Source organism: Botryllus schlosseri, chromosome 3 (assembly GCF_051294905.1).
Source record: "Botryllus schlosseri isolate E-star chromosome 3, Bs_hap1, whole genome shotgun sequence".
In the NCBI taxonomy this organism is placed as follows: Eukaryota; Metazoa; Chordata; class Ascidiacea; order Stolidobranchia; family Styelidae; genus Botryllus; species Botryllus schlosseri.
The window spans coordinates 953,850-970,675 of NC_137238.1; the positions used below are offsets into that span (position 1 = coordinate 953,850).

General features: G+C 37.8%; 1 protein-coding gene and 1 long non-coding RNA gene across 2 annotated transcripts in view; both read left to right on the forward strand.

The window, feature by feature from the left end:
- LOC145435518 (uncharacterized) overlaps window positions 1-16,826 on the forward strand; it is a 446,234-nt gene that overhangs the window by 342,658 nt on the left and 86,750 nt on the right. The gene's annotated exons all lie outside the window — the stretch shown is intronic.
- Window positions 1,440-14,548, forward strand: LOC145435472 (bifunctional coenzyme A synthase-like). Its single transcript, XM_080312750.1, has 6 exons — window positions 1,440-3,752; window positions 5,550-5,655; window positions 6,106-6,281; window positions 8,969-9,435; window positions 10,861-11,121; window positions 14,382-14,548. Exons 1-6 carry the CDS (start codon window positions 3,107-3,109, stop codon window positions 14,448-14,450), a joined length of 1,725 nt encoding a protein of 574 aa, XP_080168876.1. The 5' UTR covers window positions 1,440-3,106; the 3' UTR covers window positions 14,451-14,548.

Genomic DNA, 16,826 nt, shown 5'->3' on the forward strand with positions numbered 1-16,826 from the left:
ATAAAATTGCTAATAAACCAATGATGATGAAAAAAAAATCAGCAACGCCTATATAAAATGAATGATTCCGGATTCTAGCGGGGGGACGGTGGATTTTGACCATATTCCCCGCGGTGGGTATCGCTATAGTTTCTTATGAATAGTCTTGCAGTGTGGTGGTGTCACTTTTCTCAATTTCACATATACGCAGGCCGTGTTATTTTTGGCATTTCAGGAGCCAGATGCCAAAACTGCCAAAAATAAAAATTTGAAAATGCCAAAAATAACGAATTTTTGGCATATGCCAAAAATAACACGGCTTGCCAAATAGTGTATTTCGTTCATGGTGTTGTGTTAACAGGACTGAATTACAAGCGAGAAGAGCGTGTGTGAAGGGCAGGTATGTTACTATATGGGTCCAGCCCACCCATTAGGGAGAAAGCGTGGTGTCCTAAATGGTGTGGGCACAGCGAGATTAAACGGCTGACTGCACTTGGTTTACGTCATACTTTCCATTCGTCCAAAGGCAATTTTACGGCCATTTTTGACCAGCTTGCCGAGCGCTAAATTTGATAAAACGGGTATCAATGGAAAGCTTCCGCTGTACTGATTACTAGAATATAAATTGTATTCTGCTCATGGATCTGGAACCCCCAAATTTCGTTTGGTGAAAAATTAATTCAGGAGAAACTTTGCTGACCTAAGTTTGGAAGCACTGTTACAGTGCAAACAATTTGAGTCTATTCAGAAGCGGTAACAATCAGGTGTTTATCGTGTATGTTAGGCTTCTCATTCTTTTTGCTTATTGGCACCGATTCCGAATGGATACTGCACATTTTGTAGTTTCGTTTGATATTATGAACCTATGTAATCACTAGGTTTTTCCTTCTTATTATTGTTTGTTGGTACTGATTATTAGTGGATGCTGCACATTTTTTGGTCTCTTTTGATAAACTGACCCAAATAAAGCGTTTTTATGACTAATTCGAGTCTGAAAATATCTATTTAGAGGTCGATGCCAAAACTGCCAAAAATAAAAATTGAAAAATGCCAAAAATAAGCTATTTTTGGCAGTTTTGGCATATGCCAAAAATAACACGGCCTGCATATACGAGAAATCAAACGGTGGTCAGCCCAGGATATCACGTGATACATCCGTTACGTGTGTACCGCAAAATTATGCGCTTTAGTGGGTAAATTTTGATTTATGGCTGGAAAATTTTATGGGCAACTGGCAACTGCCCTCAGATCTGAAATTCCTGGTGTTTTACCTGGCCTGTTGTGATAAACTGAAATTTGATGATTTTATGTTTGTGTGAGTATATCACCAAAGCAGGATTTTAAGTGATTTTAAATGTCTAGCTAGGGTACAGTGAGTTTCGATGTAGAAACTTGGGCATATGATACTATATTGCCTAGGCCCTGCCGCCCAGGTAAGACTAAACTCCTAGTCGTTTCGTTCGGCATCTTCCTGTCATTCATTGTATTTCTGTCTTTTGATGTTTTGGAGTGATGAAATTTTATGAGTAAACTTGAACTTGAACGTCTTCCGGACCGGGTGTATACTGTGTACCGTAGTCTACCGTACTTTCTTATCCACAAAGATATCAACACCACGAATCAGTACTCCCATGATCACGTCAAAATTTATGGCATTTACAATCGGTTTACGATTAGGGATTAGGTTGACATGTCATAATATTATGGTAAGGGCTTGGTTGGGGCCACATAAAATTAGGGTTTAGGTTTAGGATTAGGATTCATTAGCTCACAAAATTCTCAGAAGTTTCAGTGCCAGCACGGCACACAGTTATGAGTTCAATAATAATTTCATTTCAAAACACCACAAGACTGCGATATACAATGAAAGACAAGTGTCAAAACGACTTGGACCAGTTGGTTTTTGAAATCAGTCACCCACCTGGGCCTAGAGTCAAGGTTTGGGAATCATATCTCTGTCTAATGGATGCACTCCGTTCATTCATTTTGACTGAATAAGACAGTTGGTCATGGGTTGTATAATAAGGTAGTAAATAAGGTGTGGATAAGAAAGTTGACTAGACCCTAGTTGGGTTCTAGTTGTTTTCTTCTAAATCTTACTTCATGAATGGTGTAAAAGTAATCAATTCATCTTATATTGCCGTTTGCCACTTTGTGGCTATGTGAACAATTAACATAGCTCTTGTATATTAATTAAAATATGTAAGACAGACGGACATTTATGGATTCGTCAGTAATAAATTTTACTGAAGGTGACGATATGACCTATGAAGGCCTTGTTACTCGTCAACCTCCATGACTGAAGTGGGCTAATACTGTACTAATTTTTAAAATGTATATAACGGGACAGTCTGCAATAGAAGAAAATTATGGACACAAATATGTAACAAAGACAGTAGCCATGGTAACGTACTATATAAAGCAATATGAAATCAATAAGTACCGCAGTATAATATAGAAAGACTCTCAGATGATATTGTCATTTGCAAAAAGGTAATCCAAGTTGTGAGTTTTGAATTCATGCTTCATTCTTCGATATTGTCAAGTACGCTATTGCAAATATTTGGGCCCATATAGTCAATAGACTGTTAGGTCTGTCTAGATACCCATGCACAGTACAAGATTGCTAAAACAAGGTGGTATTAAAGTAAGGGGGTGGGGGTATTGGCGTCTGTAAATTTATGCATCAGGTTGGCTAGTTCATAATTATACAAATTGTAAACAAGAGAGACTACCAGGAGTTGGCGACAAAATACGGATATCTTTATCCAGAATTCAATCTCTCAAGTTGTAATAGTTGTATCGCATTAAACTTCTAATATATTTTAAAGCAACTTTTTGTCTCCTGGAAGTGTGCCGCGAGTGGCTATGCGCCTCAACCTGAAAAAGATTAGAAAGTGAATATAATATATTTAGGCAATCCGATTCTATGAGATACGTTAACACCAGACTTTGACAACTAAAATTTTTATTTAGATCGTCAACATTTCGCTCAAATTAGTCTCAACAGCCAACTAGAATTATGTAATTGTCCATATCTGCCTGCTTAGCACATTGTATATATAATATGTATGTTTTTATTACCCTCATTGCAGAATGACTTGAGTTGATAACAACCTTACGAGTTATGCACTCAAGTGGGTTACTTGTTCTCTCATCTCATGTATCGGCACTATGCAAGGGTGACGTGCTATCAAAGATTCTGAAAAATGCCAAGAAGCTGGTCAACTCTACGTTGTACGTTCACCTGAACAATGCCCATGCACCGCTCGGAGAGAACGCAAATTACTCTTGCCTACGTGACACCTTATCAAGGGGAATAGTAGCGCAACAAAATGCGGGTAACGCATTCCACGCAGATATGCTACCGTTTGTTGCAAAGTTCTATTCTGAAGCTTCTATTCTTTGCAACAACATTGATGTGAACCTGCTTCTACATAACATTGGCACTGATGCCAATGCACCGACAAATCAATTCAACACCCCAATTAACTGCATCTTGATTGATCATCCAGCACCAAATCATTCGTTTTTGAGAGATTTTGTGGCATCAAGTCTTTGTGTTTGTGATAATGACTCAAGGAACACAGTATTCTCAACTCCTGTGTACAGTGTGCTGGAGGATTTACAAATTCATGGGTCAGAGGAAGAATCATCTATGATTGGAAAATATGATGCTACTGTCATAGGAGGCACTTTTGACCGCATTCATCATGGTCATAAGGTGCTAATGAGTGAAGCGATACTTCTTGCAAGGAGAAAGATTGTTATCGGTAAGGGATACCGGTACTTACATTAAAGGCATAGGCTTGCAAAGTAGCGCCCTTCAAAAAGAACTTCAAAATAATCCCAGACATTCAATTTTATTACTGTGTTGTGCACAATAGCGGTGTGCTAACTATATCTGTATCTCTTACTGTTAATTTATCAATGTGTATTAGGTCTGTTCCAAATTAACTTTGAAACAATTTGATGCGGTACCGTAGCCAATATAATTTTAATAATTTTTATTACTACCTACTTCAAATGAATCCAACAATTTCTTCTAATACCAATGCCTCCACGGGTTGGAATTGAGCCAAATTCAGTGTGTAACTTTTTATAGGAAACCTAACAATTTTATCGAGTAGCTCGTAAAATTAATAACAGGTATTTCTGAACACATAAATTAGCAGAATCTGCTTGAGATAGCCTACTTGAAGTTATATAATCTGAAGTTACTGTATACAATATTTTGTGGACAAAATAGTAATCAATTGTAATATGCAATGAGAAATCTTCCTGTGACCATAGGTGAAAAAATCAATATGATGCACACCTGCACTTATTCATGTGAAGATCACACAACTTAATTTCGAGTTACCTGATGATTTCCAAGATTTAGATTCTCATCTATTTTATTAAAAGCGCAGTTTTGATCATACTTAGACATCTAGATATTACTATTAGACTAATTAAAGCAAAATGTTGGTAATCTAATTCAAATCTAATTTCTGAAATGCTTATGCTATATATAATTTTAATTCTAATTAATTTCTGGTTTCCCGGAAAATTATACAGAACCTTAACCTATGTTGCGAAACGAGCCAGGCTTACCATACAGACATATCCCGTTCTCATACTCGTGATAATGAACTCAGATTCATTCAGATTTGACATAAACTGAACTTCATTCAATTACCAAATCTTTGCGAATTCAGTATGCCATTCAATCTAATTACGAAAAGCCTGTGTAGCTATAACTCTGATCAAATTTAGAAAAGCTGTATCTTTTCTAGTTGTCCGAATTTGGTGTCGATTTCATGATAGTCTGTGTTCAAGTGTCTAGCGTGGTAATTTATGGTGAATAGTAGTGACTAGTGACTGCATCATATGAATTACGCACTATTAGATGATAGGTGTATGCGAAAAGCATGATTTTGTGAGGAGTGTAACTCGGTCATCAGGTTGAATTTAGAAAAATATTTTGGATTTCCCCATGATAATGACAGAAGAATCAATGTGCCAAATTTCATAGCCATCCATTAACCTTGGTTCTCATCTGAAAATAAATTTGCTCATTTGGCAGGAAATTAACAGGAGACTTGAATATCTGTTATCTGGTAGCCTAGTGGCCAATCCTTACTTTTATATGCTTAACACATGACTGCAGGAGTCAATTCATAAGACATGAAAGTTGTGACAATGCCAGAAGCAGTGTGTTGGCTCTGTGAAATATGGAAAGCCACACAACCAACAGTGATTGATAAGCTCAGCCAATATGTGTATTCTGGTTATAGAATAATCCATCGATATCCCTGTGCAAGCAAAAATAGACACAGTATTCTTTATGGGTTCAATACACTTGTTATTTACTACAACACAGATAATTCTTGGACCAAACGAAACATGACAAGCTGATGCTAAAACGCTAGGAGCAATACAACAGTGTGACTACTGTATCAAATAATATTTCTGTCGATTTCGCATTCATAGTTAGTTATTGGTTGGTGTGACTGAATTCGTTTGTATAATCTGTACACTAGTAATTTAGGCCTATCTATATTCTAAATCCCTCCATCCTATTTTAGGTGTTTCAGACGGACCACTCCTTGAAAGAAAAACTTTAAAAGAACTCATTCAACCTGTTGAAGATCGAAAAACGTCCTTAAAATGTTTTATCAGATTTGTTGCCAGGTATATATGCTTTTGTACTGTCTCCAATATATTCATATTTGATGAACTGTACTTTAGAATCCTGTTGATCGTTAGCACCAAAAATAAGTAACAAGTGATTGTTAATACTGCTATAACTCTTGGCAGTGAAATAATCAAGTGATCTATGTGCCAAATATTTCCAATAAAATGTTGGTTGCATGAAAACTCATTGTTGCAGTATAAGGTTCTTCCAAACAGCTTAAAACACAATACTACATAACTTGTGAGCATTTAGGAAGCTGCTGGAAGCTTTTGAAAAACTTGCCCCATATCACTAGTCATAGTCGATCAATGTGCTACGAATTTGGTCAAATAAGCATCATTAGCAGCACATCACACTATTAGACAGCTAGCTTAGGCCGATACATACCTAACGGAATAGTGAATATGAATATGGTAATAATGAATATGGTATGATTTTATTATCAGGCCGGATCTCGAGCTTCATTTGGAAACGATCACAGACCCGTATGGACCGTCGATCACTGTGCCTGATTTGGACGTCATCTTAGTCAGCAAGGAGACGGAGAAGGGCGGGCATTTGGTGAACGCGAAACGGAAGGAAAGGGGATTGTCGCAGCTGAAAGTTCATGTTATCGGACAGGGTAAATTGTTGCTTGAATTCTCCTTACATGGGATCCATTGCACTAGTTAAGAGTTGAACATGCTACTGGATTTTTGAAATGCGCATCAAGAACCGTTAACTTTTCTAACTGAAACTGGAACTAGCACTGCCGGTACTCATTTTTCAAAACTGGCAAGTGGAACTACCGTAATTTTCCATGTATAATCTGCAAAATTTTCACGATTTTTTGCCCTAAAATAGGGGGGGGTGCGTATTATACATGGGTACAACAAACCTTGAAAAAAATCTCCCTCGATAAAAAACTTGAAATCACACCTATCTTCATGTTTGTTTCCAATCGTGCATCACTTTCAGCCATCGCGCGTAGTAATTATTGGGAAGAGTGTTGCAAATTAACGAGAGTCGTGTGCACAAGCACGCGATCTCCTGCTGAGTTGGTTTGCCATTTGTACGCGAGCGAAATTAGGTCACTAATAGACACTCGCGTGCATCAATTCTCGCCAATTCATCGCGTCAAGGACAAGCCCGAACAATCGCATATGCAATTTAAACATACACAAGAGGCCATGTGCGCAAGATATAATCGCTTGCGTAATCAGTCGCATCTCCAACAGACCTGTTGCGCATGACATAACCGTTAGCCTAGGCGCAATCGCATCTGTAATAGGCATTGTGCGCAAGATGTCGGTTCGTTGGCCTAAACTAACTCGCCGCCGGCCTCGCAGGCTTTGGCTGCTATCTACTATCGTTTAGAGACAATGCCGTTAATTGTATAATGATTAGCAATCACATCTGTAAAAGGTCTCCTCGTGCTCAAGATGTCGTGTCGCTAGCCTGAACTATCGTGCCGCCCGCCTCGTAGGCTTTGGCTGCTATCTACTGTCGTTTAAAGACAATCCCGCTAATTGTATAATGATTAGCGATCGTTGTGTAATGATTGTTCAAGAGTGACATCGCAAAACAGAATGACAGCGAATACAAATCGGAACTATTCATGTACTGAAATGCAGGGTGCGTACTATACATGGGTACAGGCTTTTTCCCGGAATTTACATGCTATTTTAGGGGTGCGTTTTATACATGGGGGCGTACTATACTTGGAAAATTACGGTACTCAATTATCAAAGCTCGCGTCTAGTACTAGAACTACTCAATTTTAAAAATAACTCAGTTTTCAAAACTTGAAACTAGAACTATAGCCTACAATCATCAAAATTAGCAGCTAGAACTACTCAATTATCAAACCTTGCAACGACTTTTGAAAATACTCGACTAAAAGACAAGTAACTGGATTTAATTCAGAGGTAGCTTATTAATTATTGGAATCAGATCAGTTTTCTCATGAACGTCACTACCGTACGAGTTCAAAATGCCTACCCACCAAGCCTGTGGCTACAGGACCATCACCACCATCACCATCTAGGAATAGTACGTTGAGCTTGAGTGCTCTCTCTGCCCCGGTTATTCCAAATTTCATGCCAGAGTGATGCCATATTTCATGATACAATTGTTGATATACGATGTTCTTTCCTATTCTTTAACTAGTTGCTGACTATTAACCCCTGATGAGTGTCAGCCGAAAATATTCAGGTTCATTTCAATATCAATAGCCTATACTACTCCATTGTGTATTGAAGAATTTCTTCAAATAATTGTAATTCTAGTGTAATCTGAAAAAAAATGTATCGCTATAATTGTAATCCTAATCTAATTTGTTAAAAATATAATCCTTATTCTCGTCTCAATTGTAAGAAATGATTGTTTAGGAATAATTTTATTTCTAGTATAATTTGGGATAAAATGTGTCGCTGTAATTCTAATTCTGGTCTAATTTCAAGAAATGAACTATAGCTATAATTGTAATCCTAATCTAACTGAAAAAAAACCGTAGCTATAATTCTAATTCTAGTCTGATTTGGAAAATAACTGTGAAGCTGCACGATAATTCTAATTTTAGTCTAATTCTAATCCTAATTTGAAAAATAACTGTAGGGCCTATAGCTAGTATTCTCATTCTAAACTAATTTGGAACAAACTGCACAGCTATAATTCTAGTTCTGGTCTTATTGGAAAAAAGATAACTGTGTAGCTATAATTCTAATCAAATTTATGAAAAAACGCGACTATAAATTATAGCCCATATTTTTGATGACTCGAGTCATTTTCTCTCAATATGGCAATGAGTCGAACCAATTCATATTAGTCGAGACTCAGACGGCCAAGTCCGACATTTCATTATCATTTCGAAGAACAGTAAAGTGACCGCGCTATTGGGATTTTTTCCGTTGTTACTGGTACTTCGAAATGCGACCAGATACTGCTAAAAGTGAGTATATTATAAATGCGAACTATTCGATATCAACGGAACAGAGTCATGAAAAGTGGGTTTAACAACTTTAACTGACTTAGATTCCGACTTGAGTCATAAGGCTATGACTTGGACTTGACCCTCTGCTCCATGACTTGAACTCGGACTTGACTCGGTGGTGATTTGAAAATGACTCGACTTGACTCGAGTCAAAACTATAAGAGTGAGTTCGACTTGTGTATGACTCGCAGTCTTGTGACTTGATTTCTGAACTTAATTTTATTCGGAAGAACTGAAAATTTTCTAGTTTCTTAACTCTGCACCCAGGTAACCTATTTGTCCATCCCTATCCCTGACCCAGATACACTCGATTCTGACCAGTAATTTATTTTGCGTAGGTACCTTGCTCGGAGAAACAGAAAATGCAATCGACGATATTCCATTCGAAGAAATAAAAGTCAGTTCGTCCAGTGTCAGATTCAATCTGCTCGGTACGCTGTTGAAGCCTGCGAGAACGCCGACACACGATTTCATTCCCGAGTCTCTGCCTAAGCCTTACGTAATCGGTTTGACCGGGGGTATAGCTTCCGGGAAATCGTCAATAGCCAAAAGACTTGAAAACCTGGGTGCAATCGTTATTGACTGCGACAAGCTAGGACATCAATCTTACTTGCCCGGCTCGAGGGCAAATCTTGAGATAGCCAAACATTTCGGCAGTGATATCGTGGACGATAACGGAGTGATTAATCGGAGAGCTCTGGGGGAGAGAGTGTTTTCCGATAAGCGGGAAATGGACAAGTTAAATTCTATCGTGTGGCCAGAGATAGAATCGTTATGCAAGAAGGAGATTGTCACGTCTGTAGAGGTATGTGCGTTGATCGATTCTTTCCTTTAGTGGTATTGACAATATGCAACATTGTACACTAGGGGTGTTCAGAAATGACTTTACCTCTCAAATTGTACTGGCTTTTGTTAGGTTACCTAATTGAAGCCTGCACACAAAATTTGGTTAATTTCCAACCAGTAGCCGCATTGCTACAGGAGACGAAAGTTTTTTATTTATTATTAAAAAAATATATATATAAAAAAATTTCAAAATTTTTTGTTCACCCCATGAAAGTGTTAGGTTGTCTATAGAAACGATGTCCACCAAATTTGGCTCAATTCCAACCAGCGGAAGCGGAGTTATTGATGTAGAAGAATTTGGATTTGAATAAAATAGTATTTACGGTGGGCACAACTATAATATATAATTAAAGAATTGGTCACCGTAAATGCTATTTTATTAAATTATAAAAACCGAACAATTTCATGAGGTGAACAGAAAATTTTGAGTTTGTAATCTTTATTTTTAGATGATAAATAAAAAACCTTCTTCTGCTGTAGCAATGCGGCAACTGGTTGGAATTTGTCCAAATTTGGTGTGCAGTCTTCAATTAGGTAACCTAACAATTTTATCGAGTAGCCAGTACAATTTGAGAGGAAAACTCATTTTTGAACCCCCTTACTGTACACTAAGGTTGTTGAAAATTTTTACCTCAAGTTTTTGCTCGGTATGCGATAAAATTGTTTGGTGCATATAAACGCTGCACACCAAATTTTGCTCAATTCTAACGTGTAGACTGTAGAAGCAAAGTTGGTGTTTGGATATGAAATGATAATATTCGCGGCGGCTAATTAAAGAATTTCCCACTGGAAATGCCATCCTCTACAAATTCAAAATCTTGTACTACAATAAATTCGCCTCTACTGGTTGGAAATAAAACAAATTTGCTATGCGCGTTTTTTGAGGCAACCTGACAATTTTAACAATTATCCAGAGGAATTTGAAAAAAAAAATTTTTTTCAAGATGGGGTGGGCAGTCAAATTAAAAAAATAATAATAATAATTCGGAGTTTTTTTTCACTCTTAAAGCTCATATTTGAAATGAGCCATGTTTCCTCTAATTTTTGACGAGTCAGCGCACGCTCACCGAATCACTGCACTTGGACAACAGTGCGTAACGACTGAAAAAGGTCATCGCTCCGAATTTTTTGTGCGGAACGTCGATTTCCTGTGCACAGAGACCGAGTCAGCCCTGCGCACGTGCGCAGCTTAGAGGAAACATTGGAGATGAGTCAAATCGGTGCGCAACAATTAAAATTAGAAAGTATACTTATTTTTGGACAACCCTATTTATCCTCTACGACACCTTAGCCCTGCTGTCAAGGTTTGAATTGTTTCCTGTTACCAAAATCTACACTCCTATAATACAGTAGCCTATATATACTCGATGATTCGATTTTGCAGAGACATTCGCATCCAAACGCACCTGTGATTGTGCTGGACGCAGCCATATTACTGGAGGCAAAGTGGGACCGTCTCGTCCACGAAGTGTGGGTTGTCAATATCCCTGCTGCAGAAGCCACCGTCCGTATTATGGAGCGCAACCGTTTGTCGGAGGAAAGTGCAATAAAGAGAATCGGGTCTCAGACAAGTAACAAAAGCAGAACGGAGCAAGCCAACGTCGTTCTCAGTACTCTGTGGGAGCCTTCTGTAACTCAGAAGTTGGTGAGATGCCGAGATATGCAATTATACGTAGAGCAGACTTCTAGAAAACCCTTCGCTTTTCGAAATTAGATTACAATTAGAACTACAGCTGCAAAGTTTTGTCAAATTAAACTAGAATTAGAATAATAACTACCCAGTTTTTTCAAAATTAGAATAAAATTAGAATTATAGATGCAGGGTTAAAATGACTCGTGTCATGATTTTTTGGTGACTCGATTTGACTCGAGTCATTTTCTGAAATGCGTAAAATGACTCGAGTCAAGTCAACTTTTGTGTGGACTGGACTTGCACTCGAGTCATTGTGCATGACTCGAACCAAGTCATTGACTCGAGACTAGGACGCCCAAGACATACATTTCATTGAAATTTCGAAGAATAGTAGGTTACCACATTATTGGTATTTCATCTATCAGTCCTGATACATGGAAAATCGGGCTATAATCTGTTAAGACAGAGGAAAATGACTATATTACTAATTCGAGCCGTACTATATCAGTCGGGTAGAGTTGGAGAAAGTGGGTTGAACTGGCTTAAACTGAAAAGTGAACAGTGAACAAAATGACTTGGGCTCGGACTCGAGTCAAAACACCATGACTCGGACTCGGGCCTCTATTCGATGACTTGGACTCGGACTTGACTCGATGGTGAATTGAAAATGACTCGCTTTGACTCGAGTCGAAACTGTAAATGTGAGATTGACTTATGACTCAGAACCTTGTGACTTGGTTACTAACTAGAATTAGAATTATAGCCATCCAATTTTTTTCCAAATTAGATTAAACTCAGAATTACAGCTATAGGTTTTTTTACGAATTAGATAAGAAATAGAATTATAGCTGTAATTTCTTTCGAACTAGAGACTAGAATGTGAACTATGGCTACACCGTTACTTCCAAATTAGATTCAAATTAGAATTATTGCTGCATTTTTTCCAAATTAGATTAGAATTTAATTACAACTAAAGTAGATTAAAATTTAAATTACAGCTACAGTTTTTGTCAAACTAGACTAGAATTGAAATTGCAGCTATAAAGTCTTTTTTTCCAAATCAAACTAGAATCAGAACTATGGCTGCACATCTATTTCAGTAGTAGATCAGAATTAAAGCCACACAGATATTTCCAAATTAGATTAAAAGTATAGCTAGTTTTTTTCAAATTTGACTAGAATAAGAATTATAGCTAGTTTTCTTCGAAATTAGATGTAAAGGTAAAGGTAAGTAAAATTCCAGCTACCAAGTTTTTTCCAAATCTTAGAACGAGAACTATACCTACCCTGTTTTTCTTTAAATTAGATTAAAATTAGACTTAAGCTACAGTTCTTTTTTTGCAAATTAGATTAGAATTGAAGTTACAGCTACAAAGTTTTTTCCAAATCACACCAGAATGAAAGCTATAGCTACGCAGATATTTCGAAATTAGATTAAAATGGTAGCTGCATTTTTTCCAAATTATACGACTACAACAGAATAATAGCTACATGTGATTAGAAATATAGCTAGACATGTTTCTAAACTTGAATTAGAATTACTGAATACGCGAAAACTTGTCACATCAAACCCAATAAGCATGAGATTGCTGAATGCTTGTACCGCAAACTTGGCCCATTTTGCACCGTACAATTTTCCTGTAGCATTTTCTGGAAAAACAGAAATTAGATTAGAATTAGAACATGAAAGAATTCCACAAATTAGATTAGAATTAGATCAGCGTTGTCTCGTTCTATCTAGTTGTCCAAGTCTGCTGCAATGTTCCCTTTAATTTTTACGAGTCTGCGCGCACTCACCAACGCACTGCGCAGTCCCTTGGATAAAAGTGCGTAACGACTAAAAAAAAGGTCATTACTTGGCTTTTTTTGTGCGCGCCACACATTCGTCGGATGTAGAGGGCCAGAACCCAATCGATATCGGACTTTTGAGTCGATACCAAGGTGCTAATGACCCGAGTCACAATTTTTGGAGATTCGACTTGAGTCAATTTGTGTATTAACTCAGTCATATCATGAGCCCGTTATAAGTATAGGGGTGCCAGGTAGACATCGTGCCTACTCTAGTACAAGTGGAAGTGACGATGTAAATTTACACTAGTACAAGTAGCAGTAGCAAATTCTAAGTAAATGAAAAAGTAAGTATTTTATGCGTAGTTTTGCCTAAAAAACGGAAGTACATGTACTCCAACATCATGTCCACTTGAGGAAGTAGTGCAAGTCGTCAAAATCGACGTTATTATTTGACGAAGTAGGAAGTATTTCCACAGACAAGTGTGATAAGGGTTGTAACCAAGTCACAAGGCTCCGAGTCCGAAGTCAATCTCACTTTTGTAGTTCTGACTTGAGTCAAGTCGAGTCATTTTCAATACACCACCCAGTCAAGTACGAGTCCAAATCAGCATTCAGTCAGGGGGTCGAGTCCAAGTCATTGTGTTGACGGCTCAGTTTCCAGTTAAAGTCTTGTTAAACCCACTTTTTATGACTCTGTTAGGTGATATCAAATGGTTTGCATTCATAGTATATCAATTTTCCTCACTCTTAGCAGTTTCTGGTCGCGGTGAAATAATCAAGTTATCTATTTGCATATAGTGGCAAATATTTCCACTAAAAAGTTAGTTGCATGGAAAATCGTTAAAACTTGAAAAAGTTTCATAAAAAAGCAAAGAAGTTCCATGAAAAAATGACAAGCTGCAAAAAATGATTCCTTCAAACAGCTAAAAACACCATACTACATTACTTCTGAGTATTTAGGAAGCTGCCGGGAGCTGTAAAAATGTTGCAAAAACTTGCCCTAGTTATGACCTAAGACCATTTCTACTTAATAGACGACAGTTTTCAGTGTTTTACTCTTAACACTGCCTAGACTACTCACTTTATTACTTGGAAATCGCTTCTTCACTATACTATTTCTACTTATGTACCAACAATAATTCCCTGTCTGTAAAGTATTTAAAATGGATCAATATTTGCAGTCGCAGATGATAGAATCCCTATTACCATTTATCTCTTCACGTAAATAACCGATACTTCCTAGACTTTTCTCATGGCCGATACCGATTTTTCTTTCCAATGCTAATGTTGACTCGATATGATCAGCGAACCGATAATTATAATCAGTTGCGCTCTAGTCATGCAAGTCTTTTCCAAATAATTTAGGTTGCGTGGCTGTTTGCCTAATATTATCATTCTCCTCGTTCATGTGATGTCTCTGTTATGATCTGCATTTTTCCGCACTGCCAAATATTTGCTATCAAGTCAAATTCAACTTACAGGTCGAAAAGTCGTGGCAGGCTTTGCAAGAGAGGATATCGAAAAAAGACCCGGAAAAACCAAAGTTGTAGCGGATGCATTCAAATGATCTATTTTAATTACCGGTAGCCCGACACCATACAATTCAGTGTTCTTTCGCAATTCTAATAATCATTTTATCCTTGAAATATTTACTATGATATGTGTATACTGGTTACGCGGCTTTAGATCTGAGATAGGAAGGTGCCGAAACGGCTTTGAGCAGTCTGCCTATTAGGTGATGTAAAGAGGAGACATCCACACTGAATGAGAAGTAAAAGAAGATAAAGACTAAATTAGATGGCATGTGACGGAAGGCCTGGTCGATATATCGAGCACTGCCGTCTAGTTAGGGGTTCGGGTGCAGCAGTTGTCCTGAATATGATTGATCGGGCGCGGCACCTGAGGTAAATCTGGAATATTAGAAATAACATCTAAAAAATACAGGTAACTTATTGTGAAATTTGACCTCAAGATGTTCATGATTAAAAATCAGTTCCGACGCATTGGTGTAGCCAGGCGCCAGTCACATTTTTCGTACATCTTCATATATGACCATAAAGTAGAATATTTTTTTTTGCAAATTTTCTTATCACTACGCCCGATTTATTGTCACTCGATTTCTTGCTTTCAGTAATGGACTAATGCAGGGGTGGGGAACCTGCGGCCGTCGACATGTAGTTCAATTAGTATGTGTTGGCGGCCGTTGACGACATGCAAATTGAAATTACGGATTCACTCGCTGAACTAGTGGTACCCCCCTATAAATTAATCATACACCCAAGTTTAACAATCGAGTCTAACTATATTCACATCGCTATTATGAGTGACAGTGTCGCCAAATCTAGGATTTCGCGTGTGTACTCGCAGAAAGATCGTCGACGATGAAAACTTTGCACCAAATGATCGACGCGCATGTTCGCCGAAATCTTCAATATTTATGTGTCAAAGCGCCGAATAATCAAGTCCTTGTTAAATGAGCCCAGCAATATACATTCGCGATCCGCAATATATGCAAGTAACAATAGAATATTATCGACTGAATTCATTAATTACCGTTGAAAATTTTCCGAGCTGCGCGCGGCTAGGACGTGTATATGAACCCTGCGTCTTCATGTCATAATTGTTATCCATTTTGATGCGTATCAATTGGTCTTGTTTTCACCGTTACCTATTCCGTTTCGTTCCTAATGAAAAACTAAAAAATGTCATCTATATTCAAGTGGCTCGCGCAATGGTTCGTAAATTTCATATGTGGCCATAGCCGAAAAGGTTGGTCACCCCTGCATTAGGGTTACCATATGCCTGAATGAATGTTCTCAATTTTGTAATTTCTCCCTTTTTCTATAGAAAAGGATTAAAATGCGACTGCGGCGCAGCGAACATCCGAATTTCGTAAAAAATCGGGATTCGAGACAAAGTTATGACCTTTTTTTTGTCAACACAGTAGGCCTACTATCGGACAAATTTTTTTCAAAATCCCCAGTTTTCTTGTCCAGTGATAGAGCTTTCAGGATATTTGAAAACTGTCGTCTTAGGATCTCAAAATACGCTAACCCCAGTATTGATTCAACTATCGAGTGTAAACATGGAATGGCAACGGCCGATTTTGCGGCTTCGTTGAGGCTTATTCAGAATTGCTTCGCGACAGCGACATGTAGGAGTTCTGACAATCCAAAAGTTATCGTCGAGACCGCAGAATTTACTGAATCTGGTCTTATCGAGCTACTGTCGCGCCGATTCCGAGAAAATATAAATTAAAATACAGTATGATCAGGCACCGGTGTTGGGATGACTCGAGTCACATTTTTCGTATGACTTTACTTTGACTCGGCGTATCAGAAATGTGGATTGACTCGGAGCAAAATTCACATGTAAATTTCAAGTCATCAAGTAATCGGTGTCGATAAAAATCACTGTATCTTGCATATGTTCGGATTGTTCGCTAAACGTTGGTATAACCCGTGACAGCGACCAATCTCGTGCGTTTTACTGAGTCTCCATATTGTTCTTTTACAAATAATTGACAACAAACGAAGCGATCGAAGCTTACAGCTTACGTTGTTGATAACTAGTAGTAACATAATTCAATAGCAAAATATCTGTATCTGTTCTTTGTTCTTACCTTGACCAAAAATCTAATTCGAATATATACTCCTCAACCATTGGCGCAGGCTCGAATTGTAGCATATGAATTCGTTTCTCTACTCTCTATTTTGGCTGGTAACCATAAACTGAGTCTGCAAATATTTGCGTAATTTAACAGTTCTATACGTATATGTGAGCGATACTGCGCCCTATTGCGTGAAAATTTAACTCTGTATTCGTTCACCGGTTCAAAATTCTGATCTTTAGAATATAACTTTTGGATTGCCAGAAATTGTACAGTCGCCGCCGCAAATAATTCTGAATAAAGCCTAAGGCCAGTG

Excerpts from the sequence above, each read along its gene's own strand:
- LOC145435472 (XM_080312750.1), top strand. The coding sequence starts at position 3,107 with ATGCACTCAAGTGGGTTACTTGTTCTCTCATCTCATGTATCGGCACTA. Across the intron at positions 6,282-8,968 it reads AGTTCATGTTATCGGACAGG|GTACCTTGCTCGGAGAAACA; the intron begins GTAAATTGTTGC and ends TATTTTGCGTAG. Across the intron at positions 9,436-10,860 it reads AGATTGTCACGTCTGTAGAG|AGACATTCGCATCCAAACGC; the intron begins GTATGTGCGTTG and ends TCGATTTTGCAG.